Below are 23,404 nucleotides of genomic sequence, written 5' to 3' on the forward strand. Positions count from 1 at the left end.
TGTAGCAATGATAGTATCACTGACGTAGAGTTTTCTTTGTACAAATTTTAAAAGTCTATTATTAATGCAAGTCAGGCATCCCCAGGAAAGGGTGATATATGTAATTGTAGCTGTATGTAATTCTATTTTGTGAAAATATTAACGTTTTTGAATCGTGTTTAGAGATTGGGCTATCTCCCTCCCTCATGGAATATGGCAGCAGGATTGCCTGTACTGAAACCTGGCAGATCCCAGTTTGATCCTGCTAGTTATGGCCTATATCGTTAACGTCTCATTTATGTAAACTGATGGAATGTATGGTAATCGTGCGCTTCAGTTATATTTTGGAAAAAGAGATGATATAGTGTTTTATTAGAGTGGATTTTGGAAGGATAGAATGACATTGGAATCAGTTTTAGGTTTGGAAGATGATTATAGGAAAGCACGGCTCAATAAAGATGTTGTAATAGCAGTATTTTAATATTGTAAATACATATGATATGTTATGGAAGGACTTTTGATTGAATTTTGGAAATTAGGAGTGAGGGGAGATTGCATAATTTATCTGAGTTTTTTATTTGGACGGACTGTGCGGGTACGGGTGGGCATGTTATGTTTGTGTTTCTATGAGATGGAAAATGTGACCCCATAAAGCAGTATTTTAGCCCTTCATTATTTAATATTATAATTAATGGCATTTTCTCTAAGATGGGTACGCTGGGTTAATCACTTTATACAGATGATATAGCTTTATAAATTAGAGGTAGCATTTCAATTTTACTGCAAATAGGATGAAATTTACAATTAATAGGTCAAACGGTGGGCAAATAGATGAAGATTTTAAGTCTTCAGTCACTAAAACACGCTATGTGTTTTACAAACAGGATTGATAGACCTGCATTTGATTTGAAATTATATGGTCAAACTCCTGAAAATATGTCAGTGGTGAGATTTCCAGACATGTGGATGGATAATAAGCTGACATGGAAGCACCATATCAGTAAAATAATTGATAACTGTAAAGGAGCATTAACTATCCTCAGGCATCTGTGTGGGTGTTCTTGGAGTGCAACATTTAAATCTTTGTTGACCATTTATATTTGTGTAATTCAATCTGTTCTTGATTCTGGCTGTGTGGCTTATGGATCAGTTTCATATTCAACTTTAAAATACTTGGGTGTGATACGAGCACAGGCTTTAAGATTTTGCTGTGGTGCAGTAAAGTCGTCCCTTGTTTCGGCTTTACTGGTTGAAATGGGACAATTGCCCCTCCAGTGACAGAGATTGAAGTTGATGTTAACAAATTGGATTAATTTGACAGTGCAAAGAAATTATCATCCTGTGCTAGAGGACATTTGGTTTTCAGTTTTAGATGGCTGGTTTCATATCACACTGGGAACATGGGTGTATTGTTGGGTGTACTTTACTCAGGTGTAATCTTGAGTACAGGGCTACGGTAGGAAACTTTGTCGCATGGTGTGAGCAGAATTATCTGCCACTTAATGTGAAAAAGACGAAGGAGCTGGTAGTAGACCTAAGGAGAGCTAAGATACCGGTGACCCCTGTTTCCATACAGGGGGTCAGTGTGGACATGGTGGAGGATTACAAATACCTGGGGATACGAATTGACAATAAACTGGACTGGTCAAAGAACACTGAGGCTGTCTACAAGAAGGGTCAGAGCCGTCTCTATTTCCTGAGGAGACTGAGGTCCTTTAACATCTGCCGGACGATGCTGAGGATGTTCTACGAGTCTGTGGTGGCCAGTGCGATCATGTTTGCTGTTGTGTGCTGGCGTAGCAGGCTGAGGGTAGTAGACACCAACAGAATCAACAAACTCATTCGTAAGGCCAGTGATGTTGTGGGGATGGAACTGGACTCTCTCATGGTGGTGGCTGTAAAGAGGATGCTGTCCAAGTTGCATGCCATCTTGGACAATGTCTCCCATCCACTACATAACGTACTGGGTGGGCACAGGAGTACATTCAGTCAGAGACTCATTCCACCGAGATGCAACACAGAGCGTCATAGGAAGTCATTCCTGTCTGTGGCCATCAAACTTTACAACTCCTCCCCTGGAGGGTCAGACACCCTGAGCCAATAGGCTGGTCCTGGACTTACTTCATAATTTACTGGCATAATTTACATATTACTATTTAACTATTTATGGTTTTATTACTATTTATTATTTATGGTGCAACTGTAACGAAAACCAATTTACCCCGGGATCAATAAAGTATGACTATGACTATTGGATGATACAATATGTCCCACTGTAGCTTTCTCCTTAACCCCATTTTGTGTTTTTTTTTTCAATGACTGTAGTTAATTTTAGGTTACACAAGTGGATTCTGTTCTGCCTGAGAGTCTGTTGTTCATGAGTTTATTAATGACAGTTACTATCATACAGTAACCATTTTTACAGATGGATTGAAACATAATTTAACTGGGAATGTTAGTGTGACTGTTTTCTTTTTTCTGTGTGTCTGAGTTGCAGGCAATGATAAAGAAATCACTTACCAGCCATTTATGGGTATATGAAGCAGAATTCTTTGTCATCATTACAGTGGGAGGAGGAAATTGGTCCTTACAAACTTGTAATTTGTTCAGAATCCTTTTCGGGTTTGATGGTTTTTGCAATATTTTCAGGTCAGACATTTTTTACAAGAATATTTAAGAAATTTTCCAAATATACGAGATTCTGACCTTATTTTAAAAATGAACCCTTCAGTGAAAGGCTTTATTGGGAAAATTTATAATTTACTATTACAACAGGACAATTCTCCTTTCCTTAACATCGAGCAAGATTGCGAAAGAGAGCTTAATATGACCTTGATATCAGAGGATTGGTTGTGAATTTTGTGCCAGTCATTATCTAATTCAATTTAAAACTGTACATCGTTATTATTTGACGAAGGAGAGATTGTCTAAAATTTTTCCTAATGTAAATAATCAGTGTGATAGATGCAAAACTGAGATAGCTATATTGACACATATGTTTTGGTCGTGTTCTGTATTGAAACAATTTTGGAAATCCATTTTTTCTATAATCTCTAAAGCTTTAAGAATCAATTTACAACCTAATAAATTGACAGTTTTGCTTGGTATAATTCGTCAACATATTCACGGTATTTCTACATCTGACCAGTATGTAATTGCATTTGTCACATTACTGGCTAGAAGGGCTATTTTATTAAAATGGAATGATGCCTCTGCTCCCACTTTGATACAATGGTTCTTTCAGGTGATTTTATGTGTTATTTTGGAAAAAATTAGCAGTGGAACTATTGATCCTAAATTTGACTTTGAGAAAAGGTGTGACTCTTTTGCCCGTTATTATCATTTGACTTGAGTTAATTAAGATGGTCCTTTTCTGATGCTTGGTTATATGAATTTGGTTGGCAGTTTGATGACTTTTTTTTAATGGAGGCTTGTATGGCGCAAAGCTCCGGGGTTGTGCTCCAAATGGGTTTTTTCCCTTTATTTTAGTTATTAGGGGTTTTCTCTGTTTTAGTTAGTAGGGGTTCCTTTTTATTCCTTCTTTCCTTTTTTTCCATAAAAAAAGATTTAATACTTTGTTTTTTGATTATTATTGCTTTTCTGTTTAGCCTGGTTGATAATTTAACTTTTACTCTACATATGGATATGTTATCTTGATTATTTTGATGTATTTTTCTCTGTTGTTGATTTTCAATAATAATTAATAAAAAAGATTTAAAAAGCAAGAAAAGGGTTTGATGAGCCTTAAAACAGGTCATTCTAGCAGTAGGTCAGATTGACTGTTGGGACCTCGTCAAGCAGTATTTCATGTACAAATTTGGTTTATATTTCTGCACCTTATGGGCCCTGCACATCGCACTGGTGAGGGAAATGATGGGGTTGACTGTTTAGCAACACAACCTGTTAAAAATTCAACTGTGGATATAGACTTTCCACTTAGCAAATCTTAGCTTAGGGGTTGGTAGTGTTAAGAGTTAGGGACTTATGGCAAGACTTGTAGGATAAAGGACAGGCACCTTTACAGAATACATAAACCAGCTGGGTTTATAGAAGAAGGGCTAAAAACAAGAACGGAAGAAATTATATTGACATGACTTAGAATTGCCCAGTCTGTGCTTAATTATGCCTTGTATCTAATTGGAAAACATCATTCTGTGTCGTGTACATTTTATCATTATGAAACTGGTAAACACATACTATTTCAGTGTGAAGCAGATATGGCTGAAAAAAATCAAATGCAGTCTTCAGTACAATCTTTTGGTGGGGTTGGTGGTTTTCAGATAAAAACTTTATTAAGTTCAGGGACTGACTTTAAATTAATTCACAGTATTGAACCGGCAAAGGCCTATAATAACGGTAATGTCACAATTATATCGGGGACATCAATATGCAAAGGATTGGGAAAATCAGGTTGTTGTTCGATCACGATAGGGCATTTGTTGAATGCCTACGAGATGGATTTTTAAAGCAGATTGTGTTTGGGCCTACTTGTGACAAAGGCCATCTTGGATTGGGTGTTGTGTAATAACCCTGATCTTATTTGGGAGCTGAAAGTAAAGGAACCGTTCGGAGGCAGTGATTATAATATAATTGAATTCGTTCTGCAATTTGAGAGGGAGAAGCCTAAGTCACATGTATCGGTCTGGCAATGTAATGAAGGGAATTACGGAGGCATGAGAGAGGAATTTGCCCAGGTGAATTGGAGAAGGATACTGTGGGGATGATGGTTGAACAGAGGTGGCGGACGTATCTGGGAATAGTTTACAAGGCGCAGGAGAGACATGTCCGACAGAAGAATCTCTCAAATGGCAGGGGTAGGAATTGGTGGCTGACAAGGGAAGTTCAGGACTATGTATTACCAAAGGAAATGGCATATAATGGCAGGATACTGGGTAGTGTGGAGGCGCAGAGGGATTTGGGGGTACATGTCCACAGGTCACTGAAAGTTGCCTCACAGGTGGATAGGGTAGTTAGGAAAGCTTATGGGGTGTTAGCTTTCATAAGACGAGGGATAGAGTTTAAAAGTCGCGATGTAATGATGCAGCTCTATAAAACTCTGGTTAGGCCACACTTGGAGTACTGTGTCCAGTTCTGGTCGCCTCACTATAGGACGGATGTGGAAGCATTGGAAAGGGTATAGAGGAGATTTACCAGGATGCTGCCTGGTTTAGAAAGTATGCATTATGATCAGAGATTAAGGGAACTAGGGCTTTACTCTTTGGAGAGAAGGAGGATGAGAGGAGACATGATAGAGGTGTACAAGGTAATAAGGGGAATTGATAGAGTGGATAGCCAGTGCCTCTTCCCCAGGGCACCACTGCTCAATACAAGAGGACATGGCTTTAAGGTAAGGGATGGGAAGTTCAAGGGGGATATTAGAGGAAGATTTTTTACTCGGAGAGTGGTTGGTGCGTGGAATGCACTGCCTGAGTCAGTGGTGGTAGCAGATACACTCGTGGAGTTTAAGAGACGACTAGACAGGTATATGGAGGTATTTAAGGTGGCGGTTTATATGGGATGCAGGGTTTGAGGGTCAGCACAACATTGTGGGCTGAAGGGCCTGTACTGTGGTGTACTATGCTATGTTCTGTATAAGGTAGAAAAGGTGAGCAGGATGTTGGATTATTGAAATGCCCATAAAATCCAACAAAAGGCAACGAAAAAAGCCATAAGAATGGTAAAGATGAAATATGAGGCAAACTAGCCAATAATATAAAGCAGTATACTAAAAGTTCATTTTCAGTTACATGAAGAGTGAAAGGGAGATGAGAGTTGATATTGGACAACTGGAAAATGATGCTGGTGAGGTAGTGATGGGGATAAAAAAATGGCAGATGAACTTAATAAACACTTTGCATCAGTTTTCACTGTCTTTTCCTGTCAGCACCGCCCCACTTGTCCTATTTAACCTGTCCAGGTGCGGGTGGACTTTAGGACCCGGGGGAGCTCAGGACCCGCCGCCCCGCAGCTGCTGCTGAATCCGCGGTGTTTCTGTTCCGTTGTCGGATGCGGTGAACGAGTTAAAATTGACGGATCGATAATTCTCATCTCGTGTTTATTTCACTCTCCGCACATTTATATTTACAGTGACTTTACTCCTGACGCCGGTCCCGGAACCCGATCCGTTTACAGACCCGGAGCGGAACCGAAGCAGATTCTCAGCCACTGGTTTTCATCCCAGGTCGCGAAGAAAGGATAAAGTTTCCCCGTGAATTTATTCCCAGTGAAGGTGTGGAGATGGGACTTGGTCTCCGCGTTGTAAAATGAAACTGTCCCGGACTGGTAACTGAGATAAACTCCCACCCTCCCGGGGATGGGATCGGCAGGGAGACGGGACTCGGGGGAGAGGAACTCGTCATCGAACTCGTCACAATCCCGATGTAACACGTCATACACCCGCCCGATGACCCAGAATCCGGTCTCTGGACTCAGTCTGACCCATCCCTCCCTCTCCACAGACTCTGCGGCGACTCCCAGACACCAGTCCCGATTCCCCGTCACCTCCACCTCCCAGTAATGTCTCCCCGATGTGAATCCCTCCGATCCCAGCACACAAGCCCTGCTTGTGAATCTCTTCCCGGTGTCAGGGAGATCCCTCCAGGTCCCGGTGAATCTCACACTCTTCCGATCCTCAGACACCTCGAGACACGGACTCGCCGTTTCCACATCCAGGGTGACAGAGACTGTGGGGAGAAGCAGAGAATTAGAGAGTGCCCGGGGATCGGGGGGAGACTCGGACAGCGCGGCCCCGGGGATCCGGGGGAGACTCGGGCAGCGTGGCCCCGGGGATCGGGGGGAGACTCGGGCAGCGCGACCCCGGGGATCGGGGGGAGACTCGGGCAGCGCGGTCCCGGGGATCGGGGGGAGACTCGGGCAGCGCGGCCCCGGGGATCGGGGGCAGACTCGGACAGCGCGACCCCGGGGACCGGGGGAGACTCGGGCAGCGCGGCCCCGGGGATCAGGGGGAGACTCGGGCAGCGCGACCCCGGGGATCGGGGAAAGGCCGCTAGGCCTCAGGCGCGGTCGGGTGGCCGACACGAACCTTTCCCGTGGTTTGACCGAACGAAACCGGGTGGACAACTAATGTCTCCCCAAGGACTTTCTGCTGGACGGAGAGCAGAGATTTCCCGATCAAACAGACACAAAATGCTGCAGGAACCGAGCGGGTCAGGCAGCGTGTGTGGAGAGAGATGGACAGTCTACGGTTCAGGTCGACATCTTCCCTCAAGAACAGAAATAAATAGACAGCAGAAACGAGTGCAGGAAAGGAGTGGATTAAGATGGGAAAGGGGTGAGTGAATAGATGTAAACTGGAGGTCACGGAGGCCCATCGGCCCAACTCGTTTGTGCTGACCAACTTGCTCTAGTGAGCTAGTCCCATTTGCCCATTATTCCTTTCACCTTTTCTTATCCACGTCCCTGCCACGATGTATTTTAAAACATTCTCCCTGTACCCATCTCTACAGTTGATCAAGGGCCCAGTGTAAACAGAGATAACCCTCTTCCCTGTCCACTGTACCATGAATTTTAGTGTCATTAACAAACCTACTAAATATGTCACCGACATTATCATCCAAATCATTAATAGGAATGACAAACAACCCCGGCCCCAGCACCGACCTCTGCAGGTCACAGGCCTCCAGTCCTCTGTGTTTAAGAGACACTTGGACAGACACTTCAATAGGCAAGGCACAGAAGGAGACTGACCTAATGCTGGCCAATGGGATGAATGTAGATGGGTAAATAGGTCAGCAGAGATGTGATGGGTCGAAGGGCACATTTCTATGCTGTACGGCAATGGCTCTGTGAACTGAATGGATTAAGAACCCCCAAACCCCACTCTCATTACTAATGCTCCCATATTCTCTTCAGCTAACTCTTTCCGAACACTGGGGTGTAGTCCATCTGGTCCAGGTGCCTTCAGACCGTCAATCTTCCCACGCACTTTCTCCTCAGTAACATCAGCAACACTCAATTCTGTCCCCAGACACTCTCACATTTCTGACATACAGCTGGTACCTTCCACAGTGAGGATTGGCACAAAATATTAAATAAGTACTTCGACAATGTCTTTTGTCACATGTCTCTTCTCCAGTGTCACTTTCTTGGGGTCCAATATCCACTCTTGCCTCTCTTTTACTGTTTAGAGTTTTGTGTCCTCTTGAGTATTGTAGGCACGCTTTCCCTCATATCTCATTTTCTCTCCTTCGGGCTTTGTAATTGCTTTCTGTTGATTATCAAAATCTCCTCAATACTTCAACATCCTGCTAATTTTTGCTCTATTGTATGCCCTCTCTTTCACTTTTATGCTGTCTTTGACTTCCCTTGTTAAACAAAGTTACCTCATCCTCCGTGGATAATACTCCTCCGTCTTTGGGATTTATCTATCCAAATTGCCCCCGGAAATTCCAGTCTTTGTTGTTCTGCAATCATCCCTGCTGGTGTCCCCTCCCAATCTACTTTGATCAGCTCTTCCCTCATGCCTCTGTAACTAACTTTACTCCACTCTAATACCGATACTTCTGACTTTATCTCCCTCTCAAACTCCAGGGTGAATTCTATCATTTTATGATCACTGCTTCCTGAAGATTCTTTTCCCTTAGTCTCCCAAATCATATCTGGTTCACTATACAAATCCCACTCTAGAATTGCCTTTCTCCCACTGGGCTCAACCACAAGCAGTTCAAAGAAGCCATCTTGGGGACTTTCTACAAATTCCCTCTCTTGGGATGCAGCACCAACCTGATTTTCCCAATCTACCTCCTTGCTGAAATCCCCCATTCTACATGTAGATTGGGTGAACCAAATTGGTAAAGGTGCTGAGGAAGAGGATTTCTTAGAATGTATGCGGGATGGTTTTTTGAACCAACATGTCGAGGAACCAACTAGAGAGCAGGCTATTCTGGACTGGGTATTGAGCAATGAGGAAGGGTTAATTAGCAATCTTGTCGTGAGAGGCCCCTTGGGTAAGAGTGACCATAATATGGTGGAATTCTTCATTAAGATGGAGAGTGACATAGTTAATTCAGAAACAAAGGTTCTGAACTTAAAGAGGGGTAACTTTGAAGGTATGAGACGTGAATTAGCTAAGATAGACTGGCAAATGACACTTAAAGGATTGACGGTGGATATGCAATGGCAAGCATTTAAAGGTTGCATGGATGAACTACAACAATTGTTCATCCCGGTTTGGCAAAAGAATAAATCAAGGAAGGTAGTGCACCCGTGGCTGACAAGAGAGATTAGGGATAGTATCAATTCCAAAGAAGAAGCATACAAATTAGCCAGAGAAAGTGGCTCACCTGAGTACTGGGAGAAATTCAGAGTTCAGCAGAGGAGGACAAAGGGCTTAATTAGGAAGGGGAAAAAAGATTATGAGAGAAAACTGGCAGGGAACATAAAAACGGACTGTAAAAGCTTTTATAGATATAGGTTAGCCTAACGTCGGTGGTGGGGAAACTGCTGGAGTCAGTTATCAAGGATGTGATAACAGCACATTTGGAAAGCGGTGAAATGATCGGACAAAGTCAGCATGGATTTGTGAAAGGAAAATCATGTCTGACGAATCTCATAGAATTTTTTGAGGATGTAACTAGTAGAGTGGATAGGGGAGAACCAGTGGATGTGGTATATTTGGATTTTCAGAAGGCTTTTGACAAGGTCCCACACAGGAGATTAGTGTGCAAACTTAAAGCACACGGTATTGGGGGTAAGGTATTGGTGTGGGTGGAGAGTGGTTAGCAGACAGGAAGCAATGAGTGGGAATAAACGGGACCTTTTCAGAATGGCAGGCGGTGACTAGTGGGGTACCGCAAGGCTCAGTGCTGGGACCCCAGTTGTTTACAATATATATTAATGACTTGGATGAGGGAATTAAATGCAGCATCTCCAAGTTTGCGGATGACACGAAGCTGGGTGGCAGTGTTAGCTGTGAGGAGGAGTCTAAGAGGATGCAGGGTGACTTGGATAGGTTGGGTGAGTGGGCAAATTCATGGCAGATGCAATTTAATGTGGATAAATGTGAAGTTATCCACTTTGGTGGCAAAAATAGGAAAACAGATTATTATCTGAATGGTGGCCGATTAGGAAAAGGGGAGGTGCAACGAGACCTGGGTGTCATTATACACCAGTCTTTGAAAGTGGGCATGCAGGTACAGCAGGCGGTGAAAAAGGCAAATGGTATGCTGGCATTCATAGCAAGAGGATTCGAGTACAGGAGCAGGGAGGTACTACTGCAGTTGTACAAGGCCTTGGTGAGACCACACCTGGAGTATTGTGTGCAGTTTTGGTCCCCTAATCTGAGGAAAGACATCCTTGCCGTAGAGGGAGTACAGAGAAGGTTCACCAGATTGATTCCTGGGATGGCAGGACTTTCACATGAAGAAAGACTGGATGAACTGGGCTTGTACTCGTTGGAATTTAGAAGATTGAGGGGGGATCTGATTGAAACGTATAAGATCCTAAAGGGATTGGACAGGCTAGATGCAGGAAGATTGTTCCCGATGTTGGGGAAGTCCAGAACGAGGGGTCACAGTTTGAGGATAGAGGGGAAGCCTTTTAGGACCGAGATTAGGAAAAACTTCTTCACACAGAGAGTGGTGAATCTGTGGAATTCTCTGCCACAGGAAACAGTTGAGGCCAGTTCATTGGCTATATTTAAGAGGGAGTTAGATATGGCCCTTGTGGCTGCGGGGGGTCAGGGGGTATGGAGGGAAGGCTGGGGCGGGGTTCTGAGTTGGATGATCAGCCATGATCATAATAAATGGCGGTGCAGGCTCGAAGGGCCGAATGGCCTACTCCTGCACCTATTTTCTATGTTTCTATGTTTCTATTCCGACTGTCACATTGCATTTTTTTTTTCATTTCCTAGTGTAATTTGTATCCCATTTCGATCCTGGCTACTATTTAGAGGGCTGTATATAATTACCATCAGGGTCTTTTTACCCTTGCAGTTTCTTAACTCTACCCACAATGACTCAACATCTTCCAATCCTATGTCACCTCCCTCTAAGGATTTCATTTCATTTTTTACAACAGAGCCTCCCCATCCCCTCTGCCTACCTGCCTGTCCTTTGAATACAAGGTGTATCCTTGGACGTTGGGCTTCAACCAGCATCTCTTTTCAGCCACAACTCAGTGACGCCAACAACGTTATACCTGCCAATCTCTACCTGTGCTACAACATCATCTACCTTATTCCGTTTACTGGAGCATTCAAATATAACACCTTCAGTCCTGTATTCATCAGCCTATTCGATACTGTCCACATGAGCTTAAGCAAGATCTATGATATCGATGATAGACCACAGTTCAGGTATTGTCTGCATGTCCACTTCCTCGAATATAGTGAAACATAGAAACACAGAAAACATAGAACACAATACAGGCCCTTCGGCCCACAAAGCTGTGTCGAACATGTCCCTACCTTAGAACTACCTAGGCCTTACCCATGATCCTCTATTTTTATAAGCTCCATGTAGCCATTCATGAGTTTCTTAAAAGACCCTGTCGTTTCCGGCTGCAGCACCACCACCAGCAGCCCGTTCCACGCACTCACCATTCTCTGCATAAAAAAACATACCTCCGACATCTCTGTATCTCCTTCCAAGCACCTTCAAACTATGCCCTCTCATGCTAGCCATTTCAACCCTGGGAAAAAGCCTCTGACTGTCCACACGATCAATGCCTCTCATCATTTTGTACACCTCTATCAGGTCACCTCTCATCCTCCGTCGTTCCAAGGAGAAAAGGCCGAGTTCACTCAACCTATTCTCATAAGGCATACCGGCCCCGCCCCCCAGCAAAAACAGGCAACATCCGTGTAAATCTCCTCTGCACTCTTTCTATTGGTTTCCACGTCCTTCCTGTAGTTGTAGTGAGTTGACCAGAATTGAACACAGTACTCCAAGTGGGCTGACCAGGGTCTTATATACGTGCAACATTACCTCTCGGCTCTTAAACTCAATCCCACGATTGATGAAGGCCAGTGCACCGTACGCTTTCTTAACCACAGAGTCAACCCGTGTAGGATGTCATTACACTGGACAGGAAGGTTCAGGAGGATGTTACCAGGACTGGGGGGCTTGGATTAAAAGTAGAGAGTGGATAAGTTTGGGCTATTTAGCTGTAGTGTAGGACGTTGATTGTTGACCCCTTATCGAGGTAAATACATTCACAACGGGCTGAGATAAAGTGAGTCTTTTTTCTGAGAAACGGGAGTACAGAACCAGAGGGCTCAGATTGAAAGTGAGAGGGAAAATTTTCATGAGGGATCTGAGGGAGGTGGGCAGATGGAATTTGCTGTCAGATGCTGTAGAAACAGGTAAAATTAAAATATTTTGAGATGAAGTTACACAGGTACATAGATAGGAAGTGATTAGAGGGATCTGGGACAAACACACACAAATGGGACATGCTCAGGAAGACATCTCAGTCTGCAGATGGATGAAGTGGGTCGTGGGTTCAATATCCGTCAAACCCTCCCAGATCATCCTCCTGAGGAATCTCACCCCGGAGTCTGTCTGTGAACTGTTGATGTGACCTCACGTCAGAGGGCAGCTCTCTGCACAGAACAGACTGGGTAAGGACGGCAGATTTCATTCCTAAGTCGGAACGTGGGCCTATTTCTTTGACCATGTGTCACACTCAGATATTATGTGTGTGTGTGTGTTGTTTGTGGTAAATATCAGTGTGTTTGTGTGTACATATTGAAGGAGAGTGTGCACATTGAAATATTTGTATGGCACAGCGTGTCATCACATGTCTGGTGTGTGCTGCCAATGTGTGACATGTGTGAGTTGTTTAAATAAATAAATTACCGTGTCTGAAGAAAATAGTTTCTAGATTATTGAAGGAAATATCAACGTACATTGCTGCGTCTCTGACTACAATCTGCCAATCCTTCCTGTGTATGTGTGTGTCGGGCTGTTTTGCCAGTCTGGTTATGCTGTGTGTGCTTCTCCTGAGATGAAATCCTGAATGATGTCAATGCTGGTTGCGTTGTCTGGGCTCATTCTCACAATGCTTCAATGTTGTGGTCTGATAACCATAAGCTCGTAAGATATAGGAGCAGAATTTGGCCATTTGGCCCACTGTGACTGCTCCACCATTCAATCACAGCTGATCCTTTTCTTCTCCTCCTCAGCCCCACTCCCCGGCCTTCTCGCCACAACCTCTGATACTGTGTGCAATCTAGAACCTGTCAAGCTCGGCCTTAAATATGCCCAACGACCTGGCCTCCACGGCTGCCTGTGGTAACAAGTTCTGCAAATTCACCACCCTCTGGCTAAAGAAATTTTTCTGCGTCTCTGTTTTTAAATAAGACACCCCTGTATCCTGAGGCTGTGCCCTCTTGTCCCAGACTTCCCCACTATGGGAAACGTCCTTCCCACATCTACTCTGTCTTGGCCTTTCAACATTCAAAAAGTTTCAGTGAGATCCCCCCTCATCTTTCTAAATTCCAGTGAGTACAGGCACAGAGCTATCAAACGTTTCAAGTCTGATAACCCTTTCATTCCCGGAATCATCCTTGTGAACCTCCTCTGGACCCTCTACGATGCCAGCACATCCTTTCTCAGATGAGGAGCCCAAAACTGTTCACAATACTCAAGGTAATGCCTCACCATTGCCTTATAAACCCTCAGCATCACATCTCTGCTCCTGTATACTAGACTCCTTGAACTGAATTCTAACATTGCATTTACCTTCCTCACAACTGACTCTACCTGCAAGTTAACCTTCAGGGTGCTCTGCAGAAGGACCCCCACATCCATCTGCATCTCAGATTTTTGAATTGTCCCCCCATTTTAAATAATCTGCATATTATATCTCCTACCACAATGCATGACCATGAATTTCCCAGCATTGTGTATCGTTTGCCACTTTCTTGCCCAGTCTCCTCATCCAAGTCCTTCCACAGCCTACCTGTTTCCTCAACACTACCGGCCCCTCCACCAATCTTATTATATGCCAACGTGTCCTATCTTGTCCAGTATCACCAAGTATTCCATTACCTCATACTTAACAATTGACACTAATGTCTTCCCACCCACAGAGGTGAGGCTAACTGGTCTATAACTTCATTTCTGCTGCCTTCCTCATGACTAAGAGTTGAGTGATATTTGCAGTTTTCCAGTCCTCTAGCACCATATCAGAGTCCAATGATTTTTGAAAGATCATTTCAAATGCCTGCACAATGTCTACCGTTACCTCTTTCAGAACACTAGGGTGCAGTTCATCTGGTCTGAGTGACTTATGTCCTTTTTGAGCACCTTCTCCCTTGTAACAGTAACTGCACTCACTTCTCTTCCCTCGCACTCTTCAACATCTGGCACAGTGCTACTGTCTTGCACAGTGAAGACTGATGCAAAATACTCATTTAGTTCATCTGTCATCTCTTTGTCCCCTGTTATTATATATCCAGCCTCATTTTCTAGTGGTCCTACATCCACTCTCATCTCTATTTTATTTTTTTACAATACTTTAAAATCAATTTGATATTGTTCGTTTGTTTGACCTGCTGCGTTCGCCAGCAACTTTGATGTGTGTTGGTTGATATTGGTTGCTTACTTGTTTTATAAAGACAGGTGTGTAAAAAGGGCCTGAAGGATCATTGGAGACCCAAGTCACCCCAACAACAAACTGAGCCAGTTGCTACCATACAGGAACTGGTACCACAGCATAAAAGCCAGAACCAACAGGCTCCAGGGACAGCTTCTTCCACCGGGCTAGCAGACTGATTAACTCGTGCTGAGACAACTGTATTTCTATGTTATATTGACTAGAATGTTATACATATTATTTATCATAAATTACTATAAACTGCACATTTAGACGGAAGATTTTTACTGCTTGTTTATAGAAAGGATGTAAGTAATAAAGTCAATTCAATTCAATTCAATTCCATATTTCATTTTTCCCCTCCCAATCATCTTTTCAGTTCCTCTCTGTAGGTATTTAAAAGCCTCCCAATTATAAGATCATAAGACAAAGGAGCAGAAGTCGGCCATTTGGCCCATCGAGTCTGTTCCGCCATTTTATCATGAGCTGATCCATTCTCCCATTTAGTTCCACTCCCCCGCCTTCTCACCATAACCTTTGATGCCCTGGCTACTCAGGTACCTATCAATCTCTGCCTTAAATACACCCAATGACTTGGCCTCCACTGCCGCCCGTGGCAACAAATTCCATAGATTCACCACCCTCTGACTAAAAAAATTCCTTCGCATTTCTGTTCTGAATGGGCGCCCTTCAATCCTTATATCATGCCCTCTCGTACTAGACTCCCCCATCATGGGAAACAACTTTGCCACAACCACTCTGTCCATGCCTTTAAACATTCGAAAAGTTTCTATGAGGTCTCCCCTCATTCTTCTAAACGCCAAGGAATACAGTCCAAGAGCGGACAAACGTTCCTCATATGTTAACCCTCTCATTCCTGGAATCATTCTAGTGAATCTTCTCTGTACCCTCTCCAACGTCAGCACATCCTTTCTTAAATAAGGAGACCAAAATTGCCCACAGTACTCCGTGAGGTTTCACCAGCGCCTTATACAGCCTCAACATCACATCCCAGCTCCTATACTCTATTCCTCTAGAAATGAATGCCAACATTGCATTCGCCTTCTTCACTACCGACTCAACCTGGAGGTTAACCTTAAGGATATCCTGTACGAGGACTCCCAAGTCCTGTTGCATCTCAGAACTTTGAATTCTTTCCCCTTTTATATAATAGTCTGTCTGTTTATTTTTTCTGCCAAAGTGCATAACCATACACCTTCCAACATTATACTTCATTTGCCACTTCTCTGCTCATTCTTCCAATCTATCCAAGTATCTCTGCAGACTCTCCGTTTCTTCAGCACTACCGGCCCCTCCACCTATCTTCATATTGTCAGCAAACTTAGCCACAAAGCCATCGATTCCATAACCCAAATCGTTGATGTACAATGTAAAAAGAAGCGGCGCCAACACGGACCCCTGTTGAAAACCACTGGTAACCGGCAGCCAACCACAATAGGATCCCTTAACCCCACTCTCTGTTTCCTGCCAATCAGCCAACACTCTATCCATGTATGTAACTTTCCCGTAATTCCATGGGCTCTTATCTTGTTAAGTAGCCTCATGTGTGGCACCTTGTCAAAGGCCTTCTGAAAATCCAAATATACAACATCCACTGCATCTCCTTTGTCTAGCCTACTGGTAATTTCCTCAAAAATTTGTAATAGGTTTGTCAGGCAGGATATTCCTTTAAGGAATCCATGCTGAGTTCTGCCTATCTTGTCATATGCCTCCAGGTACTCTGTAACCTCATCCTTGACAATCGACCCCAACAACTTCCCAACCACCGATGTCAATTCTCTGTCTTCCTATTAATTTTCACTTTGTTGTATGCCCACTCTTTTGCATTTGCATCAGCCTTATTAGCCATGATTGTACTATTTTGCCATTTGAGTGTTTATTTATTTTTGGAATATATCTATCCTTCACCTTCCTCATTTTCCCAGAATCTGACATCATTTCTGCTCTGCTGTCATTCCGGACAACATCTCCCTCCAATTTACTTTGGCCAACTCCTCTTTCAGTCCACTGAAATTTCTTTTTACTCCTCTGGAATACTACAATGTCAGACTTTACTTTTTCCTTATCAAATTACAAGTTGAACTCAGTCATGTTGTGAGCACTGTCTCCTAAGGGTTCTTTTACCTAATCACCTCCAGTTCAATACATAACACCCAATCCAGCAGAGCTGTTCCCCCAGTAGGCTCAACGACAAACTGCTCTAAAAAGCCACCACATGGCATTCAACAAATTCACTCTGTTGAGATCCATTACCAACTTGATTTTCCCAATTGACCTGCTTGTTGAAATCTCCCATGACTATCGTAACATTGTCCTTTTCATTGGCCTTCTCTATTTCCAGTTGTAATCTGTGGTCCACATCCAGCTACTGTTGGGATCCTGTATATGACTGTCATCAGTGTCATTTTCACTTCTGAATTTCCTTAACTCAACACACAAGGAATCAACATCTTCCAATCCTATGTTACATCTTTCTATTGATTTACCAGCAGAGCCATGTCACCCCCTCTGCCTACCTTCCTATACCACTGATACAATGTGTAACCTTGGACATTCATCTCCCAACTACAACCATCCTTCAGTCATGCTTCAGTGATGGCCACAACACCATACCTGACAATCTGTAATCGAGCAACAAGATCATCCACCCTATTTCTCACACTCCATGCATTGAGATATGACGCTTTGTGTACTGTATTTCCTATCCTTTTTCATTCTGCATCCCTAATGCACTGATACTCACCCAGCTGGCTGCAGTTTTGTCCTCGTATCTGGCTGCCCCATCTGACAGTCTGACTGCACACTATCTTTGCATTTTTACCATTAGTCCTACCCCTTCACTCGTTCCTAACCACCCCCCCCCCCCAACAAATTAGTTTAAACCCTCCCCAACAGCTCTATCAAACCTCTCTGTGAGAATATTGTTCTCCCTCGGGTCCAGGTGCAACCCATCCCTTTTGAGCAGGTCATTCCTCCACCAGAAAAGATCCCAATGATCCAAAAACCTGAAGCCCTGCCCCCTGCACCAGCTTCTCAGGCATGCTTTAATCTGCCAAATTATCCTGCTCCTACCCTCACCAGCACGTCGCACAGGCAGCAGTCCAGAAATTATAAACCTGAAGGTACTGCTTCTGAGCTTTCTACCAAGCTCTCCAAATTCTATTTTCAGGACCTCTTTGTTTTTACTTCCAATGTCATTTGTCCCAAAATATACCAACATATCCAGCTGTTTTCCCTCACTCTCTAAAATGCTGCAGACACGACCCGAAGCATCCCTGATTCTGGCACCTAGGAGGCAACATACTATTCGGGTGTCCTACTCACATCCACAGATTCTCCTGTCTGTTCCCCGACTGAGTCCCCAATCACTACCGCTCCCCTCTTTTCCCTCGAACAACAGTGAGAGTTGCAGATCCAGAAGGGGGAAGACCTGCGTCAATCAGAGTCTGCACTCACAGCGCACGAAGGACTTGTGTATGTTTCTGACAAGCCCGGTGATCACACTGATGCCCGTTTTTATTCCCTACAATATCATCAAGTCAGTATTAATTTCTCAGCTCCTGTGGTAGGATTCAAACTCATGTCTTGGCGTGTTAGTGCAGTGTGCCTGGGATCGGGACACAGTGGTTCATCTGCCAGTCCCGTGTATTGGTTGTATTGTGACCCTGTGCTTGTGTGTTCAGGGGTCTGACATCTCCAGCTGACCATGTGACAGTGACGCCCCCCCCCCCCCAGTCGGTGGGGTTGATGTGGAATAGACTTCAGTTCCACTTCAACCCAATATTACAGCAATCTTTGCCTCAAATTTGAAATTAATTGTGATCTCACAAACAAGAAGAAATGAATCTTTGTAAGTTTTACCTCGATTAATGGCATCAAGTGTTTCTCTCAGCATTGTGTTCAGCAAATAGAGGTGATCAAATTTTTCAACCGGTAGGGCCTCATCTGTCACTGACAATTCCGGGACATCATCATTAATCCTGTAAATAATAAACTGATGGTGATAAACTGCTATTCTAAACTATTTTACAAATCCATACAGGGTTTCAGTAAAGAGCATGTCCTACCTCCTGTTCCGATGAGCTTCCTCCTGAAATAAATAAAACACAAATCTGAATGGACAGAGACTATCGACATCCTGAATTTCATCCAAACCATTACAAGGTGTTGATAATTCCCACTCCTGCAGTCACTCACACACACAGACAATACAGAACCAGGGGTTGAAAATTCCCACTCCTGCAGTCACTCACACACACAGACAATACAGAACCAGGGTTTGAAAATTCCCACTCCTGCAGTCACTCACACACACAGACAATGCAGAACCAGGGTTTGAAAATTCCCACTCCTGCAGTCACTCACACACACAAACAATGCAGAACCAGGGGTTGAAAATTCCCACTCCTGCAGTCACTCACACACACAGACAATGCAGAACCAGGGGTTAAATTACAGGAAAGGTTTCTGAAAATTAGATCATTACTGAGAGGATGAAACTTACAGGAAAGACAGGACGGGTTGCGCATTTTCATCTGGATAAGACGTCAGGGTGATAAGATGGAGCAATTGAAGATCAGTGATGGATTTGATTGTGTGCATGTGGAGAAAGTATATCTATTTATGAGCAGATGAAATTCCAGATGGATCTTAATAAATCCCATAAGAAATTTAGTGAAGAGGATGTGGAACTCACTGGCACAGGAGTGATTGAAGCGGAACAGCAGAGATTGAATGTCATGGGGAAACTGGATGAACACGAGGGACCAGGGAGTTCGGGCACTGTTGCTGGGTGTGGTGAGTAGGTGGGAGGAGGTTTGTTTAGCAGGGAAACAGATAGGAGAAGATGGACCGAATGGTCTGTTTATGATGGAGAATGGGATATTATCCTGTATGAAGTTTATCCGAGAAAGTAAAGAAACAGTGAATGTTTCCGTAATCTGATGGAAACTGGGTATGGAGGATAAGTCTGATGTGTGGGTCACATTCTTTGTTCTCAGTGATTGACAGAGAGACCCTCACACCCACCGCACCAGACGCACTCACAGCCTGTGACTGGAACTGGGTGTTAATGGGAGATTTAGAGGATATTTAACAGGTAATTAAGGACACAGTCTGCAACTCTGTGTTATTTTCAGAGCAGATTACATTCTGTCCTGGGATGTACAGAAGTTGTGGAAGTCCAGTTCTGGGACAACAACAACCCTGAATAGTTTCATCAATTGTCTGGTGAGAAACAGTTTACTGCCATTTGTAAATGCTGTGTGTAGGAGCAATACACCTGTTTTCTGTCTGCAGTGTATTCTGTGTTACGTGTTTATTATGGTAACACGTCATGTGAGTGGGGGCGTGGGAAAAGCGAACCGAATAAGTTACATATTCGAACTTTGTTCTCAAAAGTTTTGAGCTGGGGACGGACGGATGTCATATCTTTGTTGAACGATACGTTGCAGCTTAACTTACGATTTATAATGCTTAAGATTCATCGCTTCTAGATTGTACGTTGCTAATAGAGGATTGAATACATATCTTAGACATTTTGGAAAATCATCATTGGAGTGATTGGAGGGTGCGTCATTCAAGTATAACAATCTGTGTGAGGTTGCCTGCAGCGGCAATTGATTTGTTGGAACTGGCCACTGTGCTGTGTTCATTTCAAATATACCACTGTTCATTTCGTGCTCTTTGACAGGAACAAATTGAAATATAATTCCTCACCTTGAGAAATATCACACTGTCTTTTTGATCCATCTGTTCCTTTAACTTTGAGATTTCCTCCTGAATCCACCCGATATTCTCTTGAATCTCTCGAATATTTTTCTCCATTCGATTTAGAATCCTCTCCTCTTCCTCCCTGAGATCCCTGAGTAAGCTCTGCTCTTTCTCAGTGATAATCTGGCGCAGTTCTGCAAACTGAGACGTGATGTGGGTCTGAACGCTTTGTGACTGTTCCTATCGAATGAAAGGTGAAGATTAATTTACTATATTGCTGTCTGTATTTCCTGATGACGTTAAGGTGACCATTCGGTCCATTAAAGTTCATGCTTCTGAATCATTCCCGTCAACCCCATTCCCTCACGTTTTCCTGAAACCTCCCTCATTGACCTATTAACTCCCACCTGATTCACATACAACCTCCCCCACCTTCACAGGGTTAATTGTAATTAACCATTCATCCAGCATGTCCTTGGGATGTGTCTGAAACTGTCGTGGTCACAGGAAGAGCATGCAAACTCCACACGGACAGTACCAGAGGTCAGGATCGAACCCGAGTCACTAGAGCTGCGATACTCTGCTATTCTGCATTAAAGGGAGCAAAACTATACAGTAATATCAGAAAATCCGCTCAGGAAGCCTCACCCGAACTCCGGAAATCTTCTCTTTCTGTTGCTGCTCCTTTTCCTGGAAGTCTGATTTCTTTTTTGTGAGAGAGTCTAAGGAATATTTTAGCTGATCCTGAAAGTCAGAGAGCGTAAGAAATAGGAAAAAAGGTAGAACAAAAGAAACGGGGTCAAACGCGATTACCGCACACAAAATGCCAGAGAAACTCAGCATCTACAGTGGCATGCAAAAGTTTGGGCACCCCGGTCAAAATTTCTTTTACTGAGAATAGCTAATCGATTAAAAGATGAACTGATTTCTAAAATGCATAAAGTTAAAGATGACAGATTTCTTTAATGTTCTAAGCAAATATGTTTTTTTTTATTTCCATATTTTGCGTTTTCAAAATAACAATAACATTGCGGCCTAGAAGTTCTATTTTAACTTCATCAGTCCACAGGACTTGTTTCCAAAATGCATCAGGCTTGTTTGGATGTTCTTTGAACTCTTCAAATAGAACTTTTTGGCCACAATGAGCAAAGGTATGTTGGAGCAAAAGAGGGTGCAGGATTTCATGAAAAGAACCCCTCTCCAACTGTTCAGCACGGGGGTGGACCGATCATGTTTTGGGCTTGTGTTGCAGCCAGTGGTCTGGGGAACATTTACTGGTAGAGGGAAAAATGAATTTAATTAAATACCAGCAAATTCTGGAAGCAAATGTCACACCGTCTGTAAAAAAGCTGAAAAGAGGATGGCTTCTGCAACAGGATAATGAACCTAAACACACCTCAAAATCCACAATGGACTACCTCAAGAGGCGCAAGCTGAAGATTTTGCCATGGCCCTCACAGTCCCCCCAACCAAAATATCATCAAGAATCTGTGGATAGAACTCAAAAGTGCAGTGCATGCAAGACGGCCCAAGAATCTCACAGAACTTGAAGCCTTTTGCAAGGTAGAATGTGCAAAAATCAACCAAACATGAAATGAAAGACTCAGCTGGCTACAGAAACCGTTTACAAGCTGTGATACTTGCGAAAGGGGGTGTTACTAAGTACTGACCATGCAGGGTGCCCAAACTTTTGCTTCGGGCCCTTTTCCTTTTTTGTTATTTTGAAACTGTAAAAGATGGAAATAAAAACATTTCTTGCTTAAAATATTAAAGAAATGTGTCATCTTTAACTTCATGCCTTTTGGAAATCTGTTCATTTTTACTCGCTTAGCTATTCACAGGAACAGAAGTTTTGACCAGGAGTGCCCAAACTTTTGCAAGCCACTGTATGCAGGGCAAAGAAACAGTCGGTGTTTCGGGATGAGACCCTTCACTAGGACTGGGAAGGAATGGGGCAGAAGCCAGAATAAAAAGGTTGGGGATGAGAACCAGCTGACAGGTGACGGGTGAGACAACGTGAGGGAGAACCTGGGTGAGGGTGATGAAGTAAGAAGCTGGGAGGGGACAGGTGGAAGAGGCAAAGAGCTGAAGAAGGAGGAAACTAACACGAGAGGACAATTGGCCATGGAAGTAAAGGGAGGAATTCGGTCTGTTTGGGCCCCTGAATGGTGACGAGGGAGGAGGTGTAGAAGTCAGATGTATCACCTGTCCCGTTTACAGGTATCGGTGTCAGGAGGGAGATCAGTTGGACGGAGCGAGTGGATAAGGGAGTTACGTGGAGAGCTATCTCTACGGAGAGCGGAGAGTTGTGGGAGTGACATGGCGGTGGGATGTGCTTGGTGATAGAATCCCATTAGAGATGGCGAAAGGTGGGGGAATGATGTGTTGTTTACGGAGGCTCGTGCCGTGGATAATGACGATGGGGTGAGTATCAAATTCGGATTAGTTTTACCTTGTAGATTTTAACAGCTTCTTTAATCGGCATGAAGCGGTGCTCTCTGTGTTCCTGCGCAGCTGCACAGATCAGACAGATCAGTGTCTTGTCCGTTTCACAAAACAGCTTCAGTTCTTCCTCATGTTCCTCGCAGTGAAGTTTACTTCCCTTCTCTTTCAGATTCAGGTTTAGATTTCGAATTTTATTAGTCAGATTTGCTAAGGCCCGATTGGCCCTGAGGGTGCCGTCAGCAAACACCTCTCTACATTCCGGGCAGGAGTTTCTCTCCTCCCTTTCCCAACACCGTGTGATACAAGAGCGACAGAAGTTGTGTCCACACTCCAGTGACACCGGATCGGTGAAGAAATCCAGGCAGATGGGACAAATTACCTCCTCGGTTAAACTCTCGGCCGGTCCTTTCGAAGCCATGTTAACTGCCAGCACTTCCTCATTGAGAAAGCTTTCACTTTCGGGGAACTGCAAATCCCCTGCAGTACCGCGATTGTCCACTACACGCGCTGCAGTGTCAGGGAATCATGTCGCTGCCTGTGTCAGTGGAGAAAAATCGTGGTGATTTCCACACCAGTGTGGGATCGGAAACACATTACGCAGGTCGGAAGTGAAAAAAAATAACTCGGCCATGGACTGCCCAAGCCCGGCTGCAAAAGGAGGAGGGTTGGTTATGGGGCGAGCAATCCC

At 43.8% G+C, this 23,404-nt stretch overlaps 1 protein-coding gene across 2 annotated transcripts in view; it reads right to left on the bottom strand.

Moving 5' to 3' along the window:
• Positions 1-23,156, bottom strand: part of LOC140185292 (zinc-binding protein A33-like) — a 149,680-nt gene extending 126,524 nt beyond the window's left edge. The window contains exons 1-6 of one of the 2 annotated variants that reach the window (XM_072238676.1): positions 22,724-23,149; positions 20,920-21,015; positions 20,278-20,511; positions 18,627-18,649; positions 18,421-18,539; positions 5,658-6,662 (exon numbers count right to left, since the gene is read on the bottom strand). In XM_072238676.1, the coding sequence (XP_072094777.1) occupies positions 6,106-6,662; positions 18,421-18,539; positions 18,627-18,649; positions 20,278-20,511; positions 20,920-21,015; positions 22,724-23,134 (1,440 nt within the window). In that variant the 5' untranslated portion in view covers positions 23,135-23,149 and the 3' untranslated portion in view covers positions 5,658-6,105. Of the gene's footprint in view, positions 1-5,657; positions 6,663-18,420; positions 18,540-18,626; positions 18,650-20,277; positions 20,512-20,919; positions 21,016-22,723 lie in introns of those variants that run through there. The other variant, XM_072238677.1, reaches the window with a different exon arrangement.
• Between the last annotated feature and the right edge of the window lie 248 nt (positions 23,157-23,404).

The sequence above is a fragment of the Mobula birostris genome, chromosome 20 (assembly GCF_030028105.1).
Source record: "Mobula birostris isolate sMobBir1 chromosome 20, sMobBir1.hap1, whole genome shotgun sequence".
Taxonomy (NCBI): domain Eukaryota; kingdom Metazoa; phylum Chordata; class Chondrichthyes; order Myliobatiformes; family Myliobatidae; genus Mobula; species Mobula birostris.